Source organism: Diplodia corticola (genome assembly GCF_001883845.1).
Source record: "Diplodia corticola strain CBS 112549 chromosome Unknown scaffold62, whole genome shotgun sequence".
Taxonomy (NCBI): domain Eukaryota; kingdom Fungi; phylum Ascomycota; class Dothideomycetes; order Botryosphaeriales; family Botryosphaeriaceae; genus Diplodia; species Diplodia corticola.
Genome location: NW_017971541.1, coordinates 171,824 through 191,810, shown reverse-complemented (window position 1 = coordinate 191,810; position 19,987 = coordinate 171,824). Strand labels below are relative to the sequence as shown.

General features: G+C 57.4%; 6 protein-coding genes across 6 annotated transcripts; 3 read left to right on the top strand and 3 right to left on the bottom strand.

Moving 5' to 3' along the window:
• Nucleotides 1-700: 700 nt before the first annotated feature.
• On the bottom strand, nucleotides 701-2,143 carry BKCO1_6200055 (uncharacterized protein; the record flags this gene model as incomplete). The annotated part of the gene is made up of 4 exons (XM_020278094.1): nucleotides 701-823; nucleotides 911-1,172; nucleotides 1,303-1,550; nucleotides 1,976-2,143. 4 exons carry the CDS (start codon nucleotides 2,141-2,143, stop codon nucleotides 701-703), a joined length of 801 nt encoding a protein of 266 aa, XP_020126616.1.
• A 1,564-nt stretch (nucleotides 2,144-3,707) lies between these two features.
• Nucleotides 3,708-6,757, bottom strand: BKCO1_6200054 (telomere silencing protein zds1 protein; the record flags this gene model as incomplete). Its single annotated transcript, XM_020278093.1, has 2 exons — nucleotides 3,708-3,950; nucleotides 4,004-6,757. 2 exons carry the CDS (start codon nucleotides 6,755-6,757, stop codon nucleotides 3,708-3,710), a joined length of 2,997 nt encoding a protein of 998 aa, XP_020126615.1.
• Nucleotides 6,758-8,128: 1,371 nt separating this feature from the next.
• On the bottom strand, nucleotides 8,129-9,950 carry BKCO1_6200053 (mitochondrial rho gtpase; the record flags this gene model as incomplete). The annotated part of the gene is made up of 2 exons (XM_020278092.1): nucleotides 8,129-9,849; nucleotides 9,908-9,950. The coding sequence occupies 2 exons, from the start codon at nucleotides 9,948-9,950 to the stop codon at nucleotides 8,129-8,131; spliced, it is 1,764 nt and encodes a 587-aa protein (XP_020126621.1).
• Nucleotides 9,951-10,981: 1,031 nt separating this feature from the next.
• On the top strand, nucleotides 10,982-13,330 carry BKCO1_6200052 (catabolite repression protein crec; the record flags this gene model as incomplete). Its single annotated transcript, XM_020278091.1, has 6 exons — nucleotides 10,982-11,117; nucleotides 11,177-11,718; nucleotides 11,772-11,939; nucleotides 12,227-12,585; nucleotides 12,638-12,923; nucleotides 13,001-13,330. 6 exons carry the CDS (start codon nucleotides 10,982-10,984, stop codon nucleotides 13,328-13,330), a joined length of 1,821 nt encoding a protein of 606 aa, XP_020126614.1.
• Nucleotides 13,331-14,896: 1,566 nt separating this feature from the next.
• BKCO1_6200051 (carbon catabolite repression protein) lies at nucleotides 14,897-17,179 on the top strand (the record flags this gene model as incomplete). The annotated part of the gene is made up of 5 exons (XM_020278090.1): nucleotides 14,897-14,955; nucleotides 15,158-15,301; nucleotides 15,371-15,695; nucleotides 15,810-16,244; nucleotides 16,301-17,179. The coding sequence occupies 5 exons, from the start codon at nucleotides 14,897-14,899 to the stop codon at nucleotides 17,177-17,179; spliced, it is 1,842 nt and encodes a 613-aa protein (XP_020126613.1).
• Nucleotides 17,180-17,944: 765 nt separating this feature from the next.
• On the top strand, nucleotides 17,945-19,649 carry BKCO1_6200050 (ph domain protein; the record flags this gene model as incomplete). The annotated part of the gene is made up of 5 exons (XM_020278089.1): nucleotides 17,945-18,040; nucleotides 18,129-18,254; nucleotides 18,313-18,405; nucleotides 18,471-18,957; nucleotides 19,018-19,649. The coding sequence occupies 5 exons, from the start codon at nucleotides 17,945-17,947 to the stop codon at nucleotides 19,647-19,649; spliced, it is 1,434 nt and encodes a 477-aa protein (XP_020126612.1).
• Between the last annotated feature and the right edge of the window lie 338 nt (nucleotides 19,650-19,987).

Here is a 19,987-nt window from a genome sequence, read left to right as displayed (position 1 = left end):
CACTCAATCGGAGAAGGGCGGTGGGAGGGAGGTCAGGAAGGTGCAATTTCGCGTGGGCCGGCTCCCACATGGATGTGTACCCCTCTCTTCCCAATTGCTCTAGCGTTGCCGCATGGCCACCCCGGACGCTTGACACGGCATGGAGCCACTGCCGCCCACGCCACATGCCCGCCCGAAAGCTTATCTCATCAGCAGCTGTGGCCCCATGACACTGCTGTTCCAATATTCCGCGCAGCAATCTCGTTGGCCCGGTCGCTGCAACCTTTTGTCGATCTTCCACGCCTGCATCCCGCACGCTGCACGCTAATAAGCCGACTTCCAGATGATCATGGTTGCCCTCGTCTTTTTCCCGGCGGAACCTTATTTATCGAAATTCAGCCGTCAAGACCCTTGCTGATATAAACGCCCAATTTGGCCCAAGACCCATGTGTTGAAACGACCAAAAGTCAAGCGAAGAACCTAATGCACCGTCGTCAGTTACACACGTCTTCCGGTGTTTACCGCCTTTCCTTTCGTTTGACACGGCGTACAGGTTAGATAGTCATGTCTCTGGAACAAAAATTCGAAGGCATAAACAATGCGTGCCACAAATACGTAGCTCGGTACTACCATGCAAGACAAACCAGTTCAGATCGTGTCTGGACGATGACCCAATTGTTCTGAGTTGAGATGCCTTTCCGTACTCCATATTCGTCTACCCTCACTCCGCACTCTTGGTCAGTAACCAAGCGAGCTCCGCCGCCCGTTCCTCACCCACAAGCTCCACCAAGCGATCCGGCTTCAAGAAGTCATGGTCCGCATACTCAAAGCCCGGGATGACCGTCTGTCATAACAAGTCAGCCAAACGTTCCCATCTCTTCCACCAAAGAGACAACAGAGACACCAACAACAACAAAATGACTCGACTTACCTCACTAATCAAGCACCCATCTTTGCTAGTGGCCTGGGCGGCGCCCGCGCTCGCGCCCTCGGCCTCGTCGTCCGGCAGCAAGAAACTCGCCTTGTACTTGCCGCCTTCGACGACCCACTGCAGCCGCTCGTCCGCCGCAACGTCCTGGCCGACGACGTACGTCTCGATGCGCGCCTCGCCCTTGGGCCGGAGCCCGTTGACCACTTCGTCCGCGTGGATGACGACGTACCTCGCCCTGCCCTTGTGCAGCGTGTGCACCGTCCTGGTTCCGCTTCCACGTTAGCAAACACCACACACTCTTCCTCTTCCTCTCTCCCCCCTCAATCCACACACACACACCCAAGAACCCAAGACAAAGACCAAGCCCCCAAAAAAAAGACAAAAAAGCTCACCGTCCCTTATTCCGATGAAACCGGCCAAAGCTGCGGCCCGGCGTGAGGAGGTAATAAATGGACGTGCTGGCGGACCGCGTCAACGCCGTCCACTGCTGCGCCTGGTCACCTTTCGCATCCGATTCCGCCGCCGACGTCTCGGCGAAGCACGTCTTGGTCGACACCTCGGTCATGCCGCTGTCGTACGACGGGTGGAACGGGTTCACCACGCGCCGGGGGTCGCGGTCCGTTTCGACGAAGTAGCCGCCCTGTTTTTTTTTGTGTTATGCCACGTGTGTAGAGGTGAAGGGTATGTGTGAGGGAGGGAGAGGGAGGGATAGAGGGAGAGATAGAGTAATGTAGGGTGTGTGGCAGAGGTGATCGTCTCCGGGGAGAGGGAAGGTTTGTGTGTTTGAAAGGAGGGAAGAACAAAAAAGAGTGAGACAGAGAGATCGATCTGGCTATCCATCCCTCCTCTTTTCTCACCCACCCAACCTTCTCTCACCGTCCCACGACCCGGCCGTAGCATTGCCTTCAAAAAAAAAAAGCAATAACAAGACGCGGACCCACGCTTCACCCCAAACAAACTAGAAAAAAAAAGCAACGCGAAGGAACCCAAACTCGGCCGCAAGCAAAAAAAAAAAAAAGAAAGAGAGAAACCAAAAAGAAGACAAGCGACATATATCCAACCCACCTCCGGATGCTTCATCATCTTCAGCGCCGCGATGACGGCGCGCGACCCGGCCGGCTCCTGCGGCACGACGGCGCCCGGCTCGGGGGTTCCGCCCGCCTTGATGGCCTCGCCGGGGATGGCGAAGGCGGGGCGGACGGGGTGCGCCAGTGCGGGGTCGACGACGGACATGGTGGTGAGACGAACGTTGGGTATTTGGTGGATTGTTACTGCTCTTTTTAATTTTTTTTTCCTGCTATGAAGAGCGCGCGCGTTCTTGCGACGTCGAGGGGTAAGGTCTGTGAGGGGTTTTTTTGTTGAGGGAGAGAGAGAGAGAGAGATAGAGAGAGGAAGATGACGGGGGAAAATATATGTAAGCAGAGCGTTTGCTTCCCTGTACGTTACACGTGAGGTGGGGAATGAGGGACTCGTAGGCACAAGAAAATGAGGATGATGACGTGAGATAAGATAGATCGCTGGTATATATCCGGCGCGCTCGCTAATTTCGCCAAAGGAGAAAGCACCTCCACCATCAACTGTACTTTTGTAGAGAGAAAAGCAGTTTTGATGCAACCACGGAGAGGGATTGTAAGCTAAGGTCATGATGGTGCAATTGTTCCGATTCGGTGCATATAGCAGTTACACAGCTACGTAATGAAGTACTTTCCTCCGATGCAAGCGCGGATAGTATTTTCATACCGCAGCAAGAAGGAAACAAACCTCATCATGACGTTTCCACAGCCCATGTGATGGAGTCGTCCGACTCCAAGTCAATCTTGTTCCTTCTCAAATCTGCCAACCTTGCGGCCGCAATCTTCCGCCCCAGCTGCCATGCCTGACGCAAGCGAACCAGTGTCCAATAATGCCTTCGTGCCCGAAAGAAAATGAAAAAAATTGTTTGAACACATTACCATTGCTTCATCCTAGGTCTTTGCCCATCGCAACAGTCAGATCAAGCGGAGAAACGTACAAGGCACTTAACGCACGACCTATGCTCCAATCTCTCTGACACTCTATCAAACACCCGCTAATGTTTCCCATGATCCTGAAAAGCCATCCATCATCATGCCTGAAACAACTGAATCCTTCGCCCGCTTCGTCAAAATAACCACTGGAAGTGTGCAGGAGGAGATAAAGACGTAAAAGACCGCGTAAAATGGAGTAAAGAGTGGAAGAAGAGAAAATGCAGACTTATTTCACAGCTTCGGCCGACCGAGGCTTCCCCTAATATCATTTTTAGCACCATGCGACAAGCAAAAAGAGCGCGACGAAAAAAAAAGGAGAAAGAGAAAAAAGAGCACAGGCTATCGTACAGATTCAGCAATACGCTTCACCAACCAGAGTGCGTTTGGGGACGCAAAGACCAAGAAGTCTGCTCCGCTTGACAATAGATAAACCCCCATGACGGAAAGGCGGCGAGGATCTCGTACGGAGGGGTCGAGGAGGGGAGCAGACGCCACGATAGAGGGTCGGTTTCGAGCGGGGGCAGAGCAGGACAAGAACGACGAGGAAAGCAGCGAGCGAGATAGCGACTGGAAAGATGAAAGCAGCAGCAACAAGAAACCAAGGGCCCGTAGCTCCTCTCGTCCCCCAGCCCTGTGGCGGCGAGGGGCGATCCCGATCGCTATGCATTGCACACAACATCATCAACAACAGAATAATTCTCGCTGTCATGGTCCATTTCCCAGAACGCCAGCCCGCAACCTGTAGCATCACTGTCGACGCTCGTGTTAAACGGTCAATGCTCATGCTTCTCCTACCACATCTCACTGCGGCCGTCGTCATCTTCGTACTGTGGTTCATAGTACGCTTGTTGTGGCTGTGCTCCGGGTTGGCCGAGGTAACTGGACCCGCTCGAAACACTGTATCCGTTGCCGTTCGTTCTATTGTACTGTGTATGTTGTGATGCGTGTGAGGGGTCGTTGAGGTACTGATTGTCTCCATGTTGATATGCCGTACCTTCAGACGTTCCCTCTTTGGCCTCCACTCGTGCTTGTTGCTGTTCACTGCGTCAATAACCTATCCTCGCTCAATCTTCATGCTGTTACTCACATCCTGGTACATCTGGTACTGTTTGAACTCTTCCGGCTGTTGTTGCTGTTGCTGACGACGCTGTTCTTCCTCTCTCTTCTTTTGCTCCTGAGCCAGTCGTTGTTGCTGTTTCTGAGCCGCCGACTGGCCGATTTGAATGTGCGGGTGCATCTGCTGGACCTTGGCGAGATATGAGTACATGAAGTTGCTGAGTAATACCTGGGAATAAAGCTCTCGGCGAGGATTGGCGAGCTTGATATGCGCCATCCGGTAAATGGCACGCTCCTCAAGGATGGAGAATCGGGTCCAGTTGTAGTCAATGTCTGGCCGCAGCACGCGCTGCGGGGGGTCGGGGGATAGGCCACGTGCTGAGATTGCTTTCTTGCTGCTTCCGTGAGCCTCCTTTTCTCCCTTCTTTGCTTTTCCACCGAAGATGGACGAGAAGAGGCCCTCCTTCTCCTTCTTTTCGCTCGAAGTCTTCCGGCTACTCGTCTTTTGGCGCTCTTCGTCAAGCTTGATGTTGTTGCGGTCGAGAACAAGGCTTTCCCTTCCACGTCCATCATCGATTGAAGCCTGCAACACGTCCAAACGGGCATTGTCGCGCTTCTCGTGCTTGTCGTGCTTGTCGTGTGACTTGTCAGCGGATTTGGTAAGCTTTGACTTGGTCTTCTTGTGCTCCTTCTCATCCTTGGTCTTCTTTTCGCGCTCTTCTTCCTCTTCCTTTTCCTTGTTCTTACGCGAAAACCAACCCCAGCTGGTCTTCCTGCCGCCAGATTCCTCATCATCGTCGTCGGCGGCGGCGGCAGCGTTCCTGGACTTCTTGTCGCCCTTGTCCGATTTCGATTCATCTGCGAATGTTGGAATAATTGCAAGTGAGTCGGATCTTGTCGCGCTAGTGTGGCCAGGGATAGCTGTGGGGTGTGATGCCATTTCATCAAGAGACTGACTTGGAATTTTGTTGGCTTGCGCTTTCTCAGCCTTCTCCCGCAAGCTTTGTCGTCCTGGAGGAAGGCCTCTGACTGGCTGCGGAGGCATTTTGACGGGCGCGTGATTCTGTGATGCCGAGTGGTCAACTTGCACTTTCGAAGACTTGCGCTCCGGGTGTTGTGCTGGTATAGGAGGCGGAACGTCGGCCGGCGCGGGAGGTGTCTCGACGATCTGGGGAACCGGGGCTGCTGTGGAAGAGAGGACAGGTGAGTCGATGGGAACATTATAACCGGGAAGGAGTGCGGTCGTACGGCCGTTGGATGCAATGCGGGAGTGGTATCTTCGCTGTCCATCCTGTTGCGGAGGCGAGGTCTGACCGTGTTGCTCGGGAGGGCTAGCTGGCCGTTCTTCCGCGGATCGGGGCCGTGAAGGTTCAGTCTGCGGTGCATTGGGGCCTTGAGCCTGGGAGCGTAGCCGTGTGGGGCGTGAGAAGTTCTCTGGCTGATCAGCTTTCGAAGGCATTGGTTCCGTCTGGACTCTCTGAATTCCCCTTTTCACTTCTGGTTCCTGAGCGATGGGTGACGAGACAGGGGACTCATCAGTGTCAGTGTCGCCCTGTTTTCCCATCCTACGGCTGAAAGGAACCCTTTCTCCTTTGCGTATACTGCCACGTCTGTAATTCGTGCGCGTGGATCGCTTCAAGATGCCGGTAGGCTTGACAGGAAGTATGGGAACGTCGTCTTCCCCGGCGCTCTCGACGCCAGCGACACCAGAATCCATCGAGTCGCGCAGACTCATGCGCCGTATCAATTGTGCGGGATCATCCTCTTCCACAGCCTCGAGTTGGTGCAGAGTGGGCATGTGAGCGTGGTCGCTAGCCTGCGACCTCTTTCTTTCCAAGCGCTCAGCACCATCTCGGTAACCGTGGGGTCCGTCAACCTGCTTGGACAACATCGACTTCTTCCTCCGTAACCCTCCACTGGACCCTTCCGGGCTCAGCCCATCCGCCGAGAGCATGGAATCCGAATCCCCTGATCTCCGTCGGTGTTTTTGGACCTTCTCCTCGATGAACGTCCTGAACTCTTTCGGAGCCAATTCCGGGTGTACTCTGGCCGGGACCCAGAACATGCGCGAGGGATCGTCTTCGTCGGCTTCGTGTGCGGGCGCCGCAGCGGGCATTGGCGGCCTGTCGCCGAACGAGGGCAGATCGGGATCAGAGCCATGCACATCCATGGACATGCGCCTGATTGCTTGTAGGTTGCTCAGCTCCTGGGCCACGGCGGCCGGGGTGGACTGCGAGTCGATGTCCTGGAACTCGAATGCCTGGCTGGCGGTGTCGGAGCTCTGGCGGTTCAGGCGTGGGGGAGAGACGGAGGAGCGGTCGAAGGAGTCGCTGCGGGGCGAGAGCATGTTGGGCGAGGCGGGCTGGCCATTTGCGTGGTGCTTGTGCTCGTTGGAGGAGGAGCGTTCGAGCGAGTTGGGCGAGGCGGGAAAGGAGGGACTCAGGTCAAAAGTCTCGCTGGTGGGCGAGCTGATGAAGCTCAAGGGCCGTGACTCGCTCCGGCTGTATTCATTCTCGCCGTACATGTCTCCAATGGCTTCGGTGATGTGGTGGCTGTCGTCGCTGATGGAGATTTGCGGAGCATGGCCTCGACGAGCCTCGTACAAGCGCTCCAGTTCCAGCGCTCTGTGGGAGCCCGGGGTCTCGGACGTCTGAGGGTTGTGGTGCGGAGCGGTTAGCATACGTTCGCGAGGGCAGGGAGCGGCGGGAGGAGGATGTGGCGGCCCAGCGCGGTTGGGGTCGGGGCGGAGGCGTGGTGTTGCTGCTGTGTAATCTGGGTCCTGCATTGGGAGCGCGGGCAACGGGCAGCGGGAGGACCAACCTGCATAGCTGCTCGAGGAATGCAGATCCTCGTCGCAACGAGCCTCGGCGACAACAGGTTCACAGGGGGCGGCGGTGGGACGCGCGGGCGGTGTTCGTGGATCGAGCGGGCGGCAGGAGCTCAGGCTGCTGGGCATGATCCGGTGCGGTGCAGTGCGAGCAGCTCGGGGGCGTGGCTCTGCTCGGGCTGCTGCGAACAACAGGCGGCGGTGCTTACAACAGAGTCCCTGCGAGACTTTAGATCGGGCGGTTCGGGGGTGACAGCTCAGGCCCGATGCCCACGCTGGCGCGTCGCTAGTGACCACCATCGCTTATTCTCTCATGCCCGACAGCACCGAGACTGACGACGGCCTCACAGCACCCCGTCTTGCGCCCCCCTCCGGGCGCCTCGCTATCCCACGGCCACCGCGCAGTGTGGCTGCGAGACAGCCGCTAGCGCTTGATTCGCAGAGCTGTCGCCGCCCGCCCAGATGCGTTATTGGATCAGCGCCCCCACAGGCGCGCTCCCCGCATAACCCTGAGCTGAGGAGAGCGGCCGCCTGCAATTTGCAGCCTGATCGCCTCGCCCGCCGCTGCTCAGACCTGCAGCAAAACCACGCGCCCGCCGCAGGCACCTGGCAGACCTAGGCGCAGAGCGCGGCTGGCGAGCGGGACCGATCCGACGCACTCCAACCTTATCACCACCGCTGTCAGGCGCCCTGCTCGAGCCGCTCCAGACAGACTCCAAAACGGCCACGCGCCTCCCGGCGTGACGATGCGTGCCCGGCCTCCGCCTCCCAACGGGCTGGCGTCAAGCCCCCTTCTGCACTGACGTCCTTCTGGAATAGCCGGATTGTTCCGCGCGCAGCCGCCGCGTTGCTGGCGCACCAGCCGGCGCGCGTCATTGGAAGCTCCCTCGCCTATGCGGAATATCACCATCCACGGCTGAAATCCTAAGATTACTTGTGTACCGCATGCCCGTTTAAAGATTTTTATTTATAGCACGCAGCTCCCCGTCGGACGAGCCGCTTCAGAAAAGAGGAGAGTTCTGTGAGCCGTAAAATGACAGGGGGATGCAAGTCGTCATGCGCCGTCCGAGCTCTGCACCCTAAGAGCATCGCAGCCAGAAAAAAGGTCCACAGGAACACCGTACCTCGCATTGTCTTCGTTTTACTTCAAGCGACCGTCGAGTTCTTCCTCCAAATGAACACGAACGCGGCCGCGGCGCAGACCGTTGCCCCCAGGGCGAGATACAAACTGGTGTTGTCCACCGGCTCCTCGTCTGACTTGGGAAATGCGGTAGATGGATGCGTAGCGCACTCAGCAAGCTGGGCGTTTTGGTGTTTCAGCGATCTGTTTCACTCTGGACTTGGCACAAATAGGAGGATGGTACTCACGTGTACGAAGAATTCGGAGATCGTGTTCCACGTCACCGAGACGTGGAGCGGTGCTGCCATGTTTAGCGCACTGGTGTGCTCGTCCGGTTGCATCTCAGTCCGCTGCATTGCCTTGTCTTGGTCGGCTTTCAGCGCCGTGTACACGGCCGGCAGAGAGTCAAGGTGTGGGTATTTCTTTCGGAGCTGCACGATGTAGTCGAAGCTATCTGGATCGCTTGAATCGTACGTGTAGCAGAGGAGATCGCACGCATCGAGTTTGGCCTTGTTCTCCAAGATCGCAGGCTCGAGTTCCCCAAGCTCTTCCAGAATCAAGTAGCACTGCTTTCCTCCCTGAAGCTCGACGCTATTCACCGCCGAGTGCGGCTTGATTGTAGGGTAGTGCATTGGGCTGAACGGCCTGCTGAGAAACGCGTTGAGCAGCGAGCTCTTACCGCTGCCGCTTGCACCGAGGACGTAACAGAGCACCACGTTCCGCTCAACTCGGCCAGGACGGTTGCGCCTCTTGCGTGCCTTCGTAGCCTTGAGTGCGGCAGTAGTGCCGCCACGGTCCGAGCTCTCGAACCCAAGGTAGGCAAGATACTCAAGGGTGGTTTTTGGCTCCTCAAAAGTCGTCATACTCCACTGTGCAAGCCAGCCTTGAAGTGTGATGTACCCCGCTTCATTGCGTACTGTACATGACGGGAAGGCTGAATCCACCCAGGACGGAGGTGGCCCAGGCGTAGGCAGAAACAAGGTCGCTAATTCGGCATCGTTGAGCCCGCCATCGTTGTCCTTGTCGTGGAGGAGGAAGAGGTCGACGAAGAAGCGGTAGCCGGCGGGGCTCAGCTCCGCAGAAGAGTACTGGGGAACATCGAACTTGGGGTGCAGAAAGGTGTCTTTGAGGCTTAGACTGTCAGTATACTGATATTTGCGCAAGATGATCCAGATTGTTTCGTGACGCCCTTTCTCAGCAAAGATCTTATGCAGCAGCAAGAAGCCTTTCTCGTTGATGCCCTTCTCAATGGCAGATTCCGGAGCTAGTTTTTGGATTGACCGTTTGATGTTCATGAGGTCGTCTTCAGACAACGGCTTTTCGAAGCACTTCAACTGGAACGCGTGCATCTCTGTGTCATTGAGAACGCCATCCTGATCCCTGTCACAAAGATAGAATATCCGCCGCAGAGCTGCCACCGCAGCTGGCTTGAGGTTCGCTTCCTTAGAATCGTACAGAGGAGCAATCGGGTGCGTGACTGCCTTTTGACAGAGGAAGAAGACCTCATTTATGTTGTGGTGCTCTTTGGCGCTCGTACGGATGCATGAATCGATCTCCTTGAATTCGTTCATCACCGGCAGCATCTCATCAGCCACCACCTGCGAGGTACTTCCATTTGTCTGCAGATCAGACTTATTGGCACAGAGGACTACCGGCACGTTCACGCCGAGCGAGCGGAAGTAGGGCATCCAAAAGAGCGCAACGCGCTCATAGCTATAGTGGTCGGAGTAGACGAGGAGGATGGCGTTGGACTTGCGGAGCTCCTTGCGCAGCTTGTCGCGATCCTGCGGCAGGGCAGAGGTATCGACGACGGTAGTGGTAACATTCTCCGGGGTGCCCAGCGTGGGAGGCAGCGTCACCGGCGGCAGGACGCTCTGGATCTTCGGGACGAAGACGTCCTTGACGAGGGAGGTGATGAGCGAGCTCTTCCCTAAGGTTTGTAGTCAGCAAGCCGCGGATGGCTGCGTAGGAGGGCGGGATATGCATACCAGTGCCCTCGTCACCGCAAACACAAATGCGAACGGTTGTCATGCTGCGGGCGCATTGTTGGGGAAGAAGCTATCGGCGAGCCGCGCCGCGTTGCGCGGTGCTGGAGCTTCGCGGAGCCTGACGCAGCTCGGTTCCCCATAAATTTTAGCGTACCGAGCGGGTGGGTACCGTTGGTTGGCGGAAACGGCCACGACCGTTGAATAAACTTTACTACTTCTTACCCATGCCATAATTCGCTGAAGAACACGCTTGTGAGAAGAAGATGCTCGTGCTATCTATTATTGTGTAGCAACACAATGAGAGAATCAAGTCTGCTCACGTCTATCTTGTAGCGAGACTGCACTCTACATATACAATTAAATCTAGTCACGTCGGGACGGAGATGTAGCCCAGAAATGAGGATAGATATGTCCATATCCGCATTCGGCTATCTGCGTAAACAGAATGCTACATTAAGAAGAAACGCTCACAGCGCAACGAAAAGTCGCTCTCCGCGAGAAGATTACGCTTAGTAAGTGGTTCTTCGTAATGTGGCACGGACCCTCTCATCGGCAACCGTGGTGGGCCCCGGTCTGCCATCAACTCCAATGCCAGGGCCGCGACTGGGGCCAAGCGACTTGGGAGCCTACTGTAGCATTGCTTCCAGTACCGAGCTCCGCGGTGATTGCGCGCGCTTAGAACCACCGGCCGCTGTTCTCGCGCAAGCTTTCTTCATCCCCCACAGCGCCTCTCTTGTCGCTGCGACATGTCTACGGAGACGCCTCTCGCTTTTCGCATTTAGCCGCTCCCTCCAGCTGACGGCCGGACGCGGCGCGTGCGTAGTACGCCTCCCCACACTCCCACCCGCCGAGATCGTGTTCCTACATCATCGCCGCCCGTCCGTCCTGATTCATATGCGCGAGCCCTACCTCCCGCGACCACCGCTCCGCTCCGCGCCGCGCGCCACCAACCCTCCCAAGCTTTTGCACGTTGCTGGACGTGTGAGCGTCGCAGAGTCACCGCAGCAGATCGCAACCCTCCCATTGGCGCTGGGCATCATCCGATAAGGGAGGACTTGTGCAGAACAGGGCGACATGTTCGTGCTGCCCCCTCCCCCGCGCTTCCCCAGCAGCCAGTATGGCCTGGGGATGCCAGGACAGCCAGTCATCGAGACGAACAACGTGCTCAGTCACCCTACGGGGCCTGAACATCAACTTGTGGTTGGCGAAGGTAATGCCAGTTTCCCGTCTCATGCGCTCTGCTGCGTCCTCATCGTTTTACCATGCCAGGTACCTACGTCTTGAAAGACAGCCTTCACCTGGCGACCCCTCCTCCGCATCCCTCCGAAGCGCCCGTCCATAACCCCAACCCGCTGGCGACCACGCCCTCGCCCCCTTCCGCAGGGACCAAGCTTTGCCTAACAATACTTTCCCCGCGGCCGAGCCAATTTCCCCGGTTGCAACGCTCCGACACCACCGCCAGCGCCCTGTCTGGAATGCCCCCAAGCATCGCAGAGAACCCCCAAGAATCGCACAGTGCTGGCAGTGACTTCAGCTCGCCATATACTAGAAGCAATGGTTTCGGCTCGGTCCCTTCCTTTGGGGAGGGAAACCCATCTCTCCTCATTCCAAACGGCAAGGAATCCAAGGATCCGTTGAAGCGGCGGAAACCGAAGAACAATATAATTAAAAGCAATTCGTCATTTGTATCAAGAGTTATTCCACACGAGGCTCTGCAAAAGCGCTTACAGGAGAGGGCTGCAGACGGGTTAATGGCATTCGCGAATGTGAACAGAGCGCTCCAGTGGCTGGATCTTTCTGCTACTACCAAGGTTGGTCGAGGACGGTACGGTCGCCATTTTGTGGAAGGCTCACACTGCTGCAGGATGAGCATTTGACCAAGATCCTGTTCACGAAAGCACATGCATTGTGTCATGACGTAAATAAGGTCACCAAACTCAGCAACCATATCGATATCGTCCTGGGCTTCTCGACGGGCGACATAATATGGTACGAGCCAATGTCGCAGAAATACGCCCGCATCAACAAGAACGTAAGAACTACTGCACGTCGTGGCCTCCTCTCGCGACCATTGGCCGGCTGCTTTCGTGGACACCGCAAAAGAGCGGTTCGGCGGAAGAGCGGAAGTCAGCGGGAGTGAGACTCTCTTGATAAGGGATGAGTGGTTCACTTGCAAGACCGACTTGCGCCCGCTCTGCCAGATGCCACGCGTCTTTGCATGTCCAACGGAGCATGATTTCCAGCGGCATGTGAAAGTCCAGAGAGGAGGCTTCCCAAAATAAAAGACAAAGAAAAAGGATGATGACTGACTCTCTGTAGGGAGTTATAAATGGAAGCGCGGTTTCGGAGATCCGCTGGCTGCCAAATTCTGATAATCTGTTTCTTGCGGCCCACATGGATGGGACGTTGGTGGTATACGACAAGGAGAAGGAGGATGCTCCATTCGTTTCCGAGGAGACGAACCTGCCAAATGATAAGCCGGCGAGCGACAAGGATGAGAGCACGTCACTGCATATCAAGAAGTCGGTCCAATCAAGGAACCAGAAAAGCAACCCGGTCGCGGTCTGGAAGGTCTCGAGCACCAAGATCAACGCGTTTGCATTTTCGCCAGACAACAGGCATCTGGCGATCGTGTCGGAGGACGGCTCGCTACGCATCATCGATTATTTGAAGGAGCAGTAGGTAGACTCGGCCCCTGCGTGGGTCCCGCACCGGCTAATGTGCTCGCAGGCTCCTCGACGTTTTCAGCAGCTACTACGGGGGGCTGATCTGCGTATGCTGGTCGCCGGACGGGAGATATGTGGTGACTGGCGGGCAGGATGACCTCGTGTCCATCTGGTCGCTGGAAGACAGCATGCTCGTCGCACGGTGCCAAGGTCACAACTCGTGGGTCTCGGGTGTAGCCTTCGACCCGTGGCGGTGCGACGATCGCAACTACCGATTTGGCAGCGTGGGCGAGGACTGCAGGCTTCTGCTGTGGGACTTCAGCGTTGGGATGCTGCACAGGCCGCGAGCGGTAGGGCCCCGTGTAGATCCACATATTCGCGACAGATTTCGGTGGAGGCTTTGCTAACAGGGTGCTGCGAGTGACAGGCATCGGTCCGCGCAAGAGGCAGCATCTCGTCGCATCTCCCGCAGCCGCGAACCCGGGCGGACAGCTCGACGACTCGGCTGCGATCGGACTCGAATCTCACGACGGGCAGCGCAGACGGCGGCGAGCAGGTTGTGCACCCTGTCGAGCCTCGGGCCCGAACGGCCATGTTACCGCCGGTGATGGTGAGCAGGGCATTCGCGCCGGGCCTAGCGAACGGGCCGGCAGCATCCATCAGAACAGCCGGGGCTAACGCGACCGGTGTGAGCAGGCAAAATCTGTTGACGAGCACCCACTTTGCTGGCTTGGGTTCGAGGAAGATTGCATTCTGACCTCTTGCGAGAACGGTGAGACAAAGATTTCTTCGCGCTTATCTGCCGGCCGGGCCTGCGCAGCGGCATTGGGCCGATACGGCCCACTTGCGTGCAGGAACCCGCCACAGCCGTAGCGGCTGCGCTTCCGAGTGCAGATCTAGATGCTGACCAGCCATGGATATCCAGGGCATATACGCACGTGGGACCGGCCCAAGGAGGGCGCCGAAGGAAGCGAGACGGCGCCGTCGACGACAGGCAGCACGTAGGAGGCCGGCGGGCTGGCATCGTGGCATCGTGACACATGGCCCGGCGCGACGCCGACAGCGCGGCGGCGGAAGCGGGCAGGTCAGCCGGCGTCGACTGCGGTTTCGAGTGTATATAGGAGATCTCTGCCCGAGGCGGACGGATGCAGGGCGTGCGGGCGTCGCGGGCGCAGCGAGGGCATGATACTTTCGTCAGTGTCATTCGATGGTTCGACACGTCCGGCGCGGCAGCCGAGCGCGGGAATGGTCGTGGGCGGTCGTGGGCGGTCGTGGGCAGGCGTGGCAGGGCTCAACTCGCAGAAAAAACAGTGTGAAACGTTTCGCTTCACCTGCATGCGCGATATTATTACGAGCAGAATGGCGATGGGCGACGCGCATGTGCAGGCGTTCGACGCCGGGAGCGTGCCAGCGCGGCAGTGCCCGTGCTGGGCTCCGCCTTGGGTGGTCTGGAGCCGCAATAGGGAGGACGCACAGCCCTTTGTGCCTTCACATGAGTGAGCCCTTTTCCGCGCGCGCAGGCACCCTGAGCTTGCCGCAAGCGGGTCCGGCGGAGGCTTCGCGAATTGTCGGCGCCATTTCCAGCCTATCTTGCGCTCCGGCCGGGCAGCACAGGCGGCTGGATGCCGCTCGCTGTGGCGGGAGATAAGTTTTTCTCCCAAGCTTCGCTGCAAAAACGTCATCGCTCTATCGCCGACTGGGCGCTGCCACGCTGCTTTGATCAGGAGCGGCCTCGGGGCCCCGTCCGCGCAATCAAGCGCCGCCGCGGAGCCACTTTATTCTCGTGTGCTTTCGGGACGCCCGTGGCCGCCACCGCGTTGAAGAAGGGACTGCATCCCGCGCCGCTGCATCCTAACGCGCCCTCCTGCAGTCCCACGCCGCGCCAGCCCTGCTGGTCTGCACCTCCCGCGCATCGCGCGTTGATCCCGCCGCTTGATTGACCTGACATATCACGTCACCCGCGCATCTCGGTCGTGTGTGACCGCTATCGGCATACCTGCTTTGTCTCGGAGAGCTCCCATACCCACCACGGCCTGTCCTGTCATATTGCACGCACCCCCCCATCGCCGCTACCAACTGAAGGCGCGTCTGTCTGGCCTGCTGCACCCAGAGCTGCAGCGAGCTCCTGCAGTATCAAGACAGTCGCATGATTTCGACGATCGCCTCACGGACTTCTGACTGCACGCCTACTTAATTATTTCTCACGCGGTGCACCACCAGGGCACAAGCTCACGTCTCTCGCCTCCGCCACCGCCCACCAAGCTTCGCCTCTACCAGACCCACCAACTCTCCGCCAGCTTCTGGCGCTTTTTCCTCCGCAACCATGGTCGCGACCCCCAAGGTCTTTGGCGGCGGCAAGTCCAAGCCGGTGCTGGAAATCAGGTACGAATTTTTGCACAACCTCGTTGAACCTTTCAGAGCCCCGTGGGCTCCATTCCTGGGGGCTTCCAACCGACAATTCCCCTACTTCACTTGCCTACGCCGTGATCTAGGCTTGTCCCTACCCTGATCCCCGCCGCCTTGTCCTTCCTCAGTTGTGCCTGTCTTTTGTTCTGCCGTCTTATCACTAACAGCCTCCCTACAGACCGGACTCGCCTTTCATTGTTTTCCAGGGCGACGCGCACCACGCCGAGTCCGCCACTCTTACCGGAAAGCTGGTCCTGACAAACCACGACTCGATTCCGGTCCGCTCTATCAAATTGTCTCTTATTGGCACGCGCAAAGTCTCGTAAGTGCGCCCACTGCGCCTTCTGCCAACCACGGGGGAATCCGCCTGCTAACGACGGCCCTGTTGCAGCTGGCTCACGAACGCCGTCAATCCGCAGCAGATCGTCTACAAAGATGAATTTCTCCGGGAGCATCTGCAGATCTACCCCACGGATCTCGCCGTCAAGAAGACTGTGCATCACATGGGCCCGGGCGTCCACGAGTGGAACTTCAAGTTCACGCTGAGGGGTTCGTTGCCGGAGAGCGTCGAGGGTCTTGCCGGCAGCTACATTGTTTACAACCTTCACGCGACAATGGACCGCGGCATGATGGCCAAGACGCTGTACGCGGACAAGCACTTGAGAATTATCCGGACGCTGGCGTCAGAGATCCTGTCCGATGCCGCGATGGAACAGGTAAATCACATCTTATCCGGAGGGGTGGCTGGGTATGGCCCGGTCTCTGTACCGGCGTCTCCACCCTTTCCTCTGACATCACCGAGAGTCCGCCCCACTAACATGTGAATCCAGACCAACGAAGATGTGTGGGCCGACAAGCTGTGCTACAAGATCACCATTCCGCAAACGAATTTCATCTACGGAACGCAGGCTATCGCGGACTTCCAGTTGATTCCGTTGAAGAAGGGTGTTACCATCGGAAAGATCAAGATGGAACTTCACGAACACGTCGTTCTGAACGCGATTCAGGGCGAGCGAAACATCCCGCACTCCTGGGATGCCATCGTTGCAAAGGACGAGTTTGAGATGCCCACCGACGCCGAGCAGAGGATGACCGACGAGGACGACGACCACCCGTTCGACGAATCTTTCAAGTTCAAGCTGGCAATACCGTTTCCCAAGTCTCTGAAGAAGTGCAGGCAGAACGTGGAGACGGACTTCATCAGAATAGATCACAAGATCAAGCTCTACGTAAATCTGCACAACCCGGAGGGTCACACCAGTCAAGTAAGGACTTTCCGTATGCTCTGCTTCTTAACCCATCTTTGCTGACTTTGGCACAGCTTCTTGTCAAGAACAACTGTGTTCTGTTCATCTCACCCAATCTCCCGATCGGAGAGGATCAGCAGGTCCTGGCTGCTATCTCGGGCTCTGCAGTTGAAGCGGCCATGCACGCCGAGGCCACTCAGGCTGCACCCCCCACTTATGCGGAGCACCAGTTGGATCAGATGTACAGAGACATTGATCCGAGCGGATTCAGAACCCCTGGCGGTTGGCACGGCTCTCCTAACCAGAGTGGCTACGTTACACCGTACTACGCGCAGAGCCGGAGAAACTCTGTTGAGGATCTACCCTCGATGGACACTACTGTTGCGGGTGGAGTGGGCGCCTCTGCCAGTCAACTGCACTCGCGCCTGACACGCCTCAGCATCTCGCAGAACAACAGCGGTCTGAACTCGCGGAACAACAGCTACTCGCGGCATTCTTCTGGCACCAACACGCCACACAACGGCTATGAGAGCTCGGCCCCCATTAGCCCGGCGGGCAACGAATCGAGTAATTCCGGAAATAACAGCGGCCGCCAATCGCACAACAGCATGCACCGCACTCGCGACAGTCGCGACAGTCCGAGTTACTTCCCGCCAGTGGACACCATCTCATACGACATGGAGGCTCTGGCGCGGATTCCCAGTTACAACACAGCGCTACGCACCCCGCTGCGCACACCGATCAGCGAAGATCTTCCGACATATGCTGTGGCGACGAGCAGACCAGCAAGTCCTGTGCATGAACCGCCACGACCTGGGCAAGCACACTTACGTGGAAGCAGGGAGACGACTCCATCTCCGACCGGCAGCTTGGCCACGCTTACAGAGGAGACGGAGCGCAATACGGCGTTTAATCGTGCACTGCGCCCCGAGGCTGCCCACGTTAGCCATTGATACTCCGATGTGCTTTTGAATTCTTCTAGACGGTTTTGGACGTTGTTTGATGTTTTTATTATTATTCTTTTGGATGTTATAGATAGGAGACTGGCGCGGACGATACCCACCTCCGGCATGTCAGCATGGATTCGGCGTTGGCAATCACATACAAAACTAATACATACCGTTTTGGTTTTGAGCACGACAGAGTAGCAAAATTTTTAGTATCTTCCTAATGAAACATGGCTAATGGACCCGCACGCGACTGCATCATGTGTGTGATTCTTCAAAGAGGAAGGCGGCGATGTCTGGCGTGGTGGCTTGAAAGAGCGATAGCAGGTGACCCCTGCACGATGACGTGTTGGGATTCCCTGCAAAGATCCCAAGCATCTCCGCCGCTCCAGACTGGCGCATGCGGGATCGGTGGAATGAAAATCACAAGCATTTCAGGGTCTAGCCAAGTGATGTTCGGCGCTGGCGCTACTGGTGACTTCATCCTACGGTCCCACGCAACCGCTCTTACACAATGGCCCAGATGTCCCACCTTCAGCTGCCGTGGTCCCATTTGCACATAACCCCTGGGCGCCTCTGACGCGGCGGCTCGGCCAAGACAACCACCCCCTTGAGCGGCCTGCCATTTTACTATTGACCACCACCCTCAAATCTTCTAATTTCCCCACCCCACCCATATATTTGCGCCCCGTTCCGCTCCCCTTCCACTGCGAATCCTCGCGACTTTTCCCCAACCCCGCTCGCATTACTAGACTACGTCACGACACCACAATGGCGAGCCCGACTGAAAGCACGCTGCCCACGCGCAGCACGACCACCACTACGATGGGCGAGGAGGGCGTGATCGGCGATGAAGACACCAACGAGGTTCGTGCTGCAAACACGGAGTCCTCGCGACCACAATAGGAGAAAAGGTACAGCGCGCGCTAACACACCACTTTTCGCGTTGCAACAGGTGACGAAGCTCTTCCAGGAGCGCCTCCAGGCATGGAAGCACGCGTGCGGTTACCTCGAGGAGTACATCACCGCGACCGAGAAGCTGCAGCTCAACCAGGCGAAGGAGTATGAGAAGGTTCTGAAGGTGCGCAAGGCTTTCGCAGAGGTCGCGCGGGCGCAGGTTACTCACGACATAATATCAGACCGTCTCGAACCCCTTGAGGGAAGCGCACCACTTCGACCAGAACCTGGGCGGAATGGCCGGCATGTTCGACAACATCCGCTCGAACACCCAGGTAAGAGGAACCCATTGCGCAAAGCAAGTGGAACGACAATCGGCTGACCTGCGGCGGGTAATCAGGGAATCTCCAATGCACACAACGAAACGGCCAAGGCGCTGAAGGGCCAGGTGCTGCCGTCGTTCGAGCGCCTGCACGCCGAGATCAAGAACAAGAACAAGGAGCTCACCAAGGGCGCGGGCAAGCAGGGGAAGGTCGTGGACAAGGCGCGCGCCGTGACGCAGAAGCACATTGAATTGCTGGGGCAGCATGCGGCGGCGTTCGACTCCCAGGGCGGGCGCATGACGGCGTCGGAGGACCCGTACGTGCTGCAGCGCCAGGTGATGCACCGACTGAACAAGCAGGTCATCGAGGAGAACAACAACCGCCAGGACCTGCTGGCGGTCCAGGGCAACTTCTCGCAGTTCGAGGGCCATGTCATCCAGACGATGCAGCAGGGATTGGAGGCCATGGCGAAGATCTTGACCGGCCAGCAGGATCAGACCAAGGCCATGTACAACGACATCGTGGGCACCGCGCAGTGCATACCCCTTGACTACGAGTGGCAGGGTGAGTAGCGAACGACACCAAGCGACTGAGGGATGGACGCTGACTTGGCGGTGATTTCAGGCTTCATCCAGCGCAACACTCACATCCTGATCGACCCCAATGCCCCGCCGCGTGCCGTGTCCAACATCTCCTTCCCCAACCAGGGCCACCGCGCGACGCAACCGCTGATCGCAGGCTCGCTGGAGCGTCGCGGCAAGATGTTGCGCAGCTACAACACGAACTATTACGTCGTCTCGCCGGCCAAATTCCTGCACGAGTTCAAGACGGACGACGACTTCGCCAAGGACCCGGAGCCCGAAATCTCGCTGTACCTGCCCGACTGCGTCATCGGCGCCATTGACGGCAACAAGTTCAACGTCAAGGGCAAGGACGTGTCCAAGGGCAAGGTCGGCAACGCCTTCTCCATGACGCACGAGTTCGCCTTCAAGGCGCACACGCCGTCGGACGCCGAGAAGTGGTACGAGACGCTCCGCTCGTGCATCGGGACGGCCACCAACGACTCGCCCATCAGCCCTGCAGGCAGCAGGGCCGCCAGCACCACGCTGAGTGCCACCCCTACCACGCCGTCGGATGAAAAGACGCCCTCGCCGCTCCAGACGCAGGGCATCACCGGCGGTGAGACAACAGAGAGCCCGGCCGTGGCCAGTGCCCCGACCAGCGAGCCTGCCAGCGCGGTCGAGAAGAAGGCTTGATTGCTGTGGGGATCCATTGATTTCACGACCCTATTGTTACTGTTGGATTCGACCTTGAAGAAACATTTCTACGTAATGCCGCCTTTATGAAGCGCTCTTGGACACCAGCCTAGCCTGGTGATTGGAAACTTTTTCTGAGCAAGCGTGTTGTTTTTCCAGCCTTTTTTGTTTTTCTCATAGAGTAAAATACATGATCTTCGCTCTCGACAGGTGCACTTGTTTGAGCTAGGACACAATTTGCGTAAGAAAACGAAGCGGGACGTTTCACTGTCCCTGGCCACATAGGTTTCAATCTCTAACATGCGAGTCACACAAGCCTGGGTCTCGTCGAGGCCTCT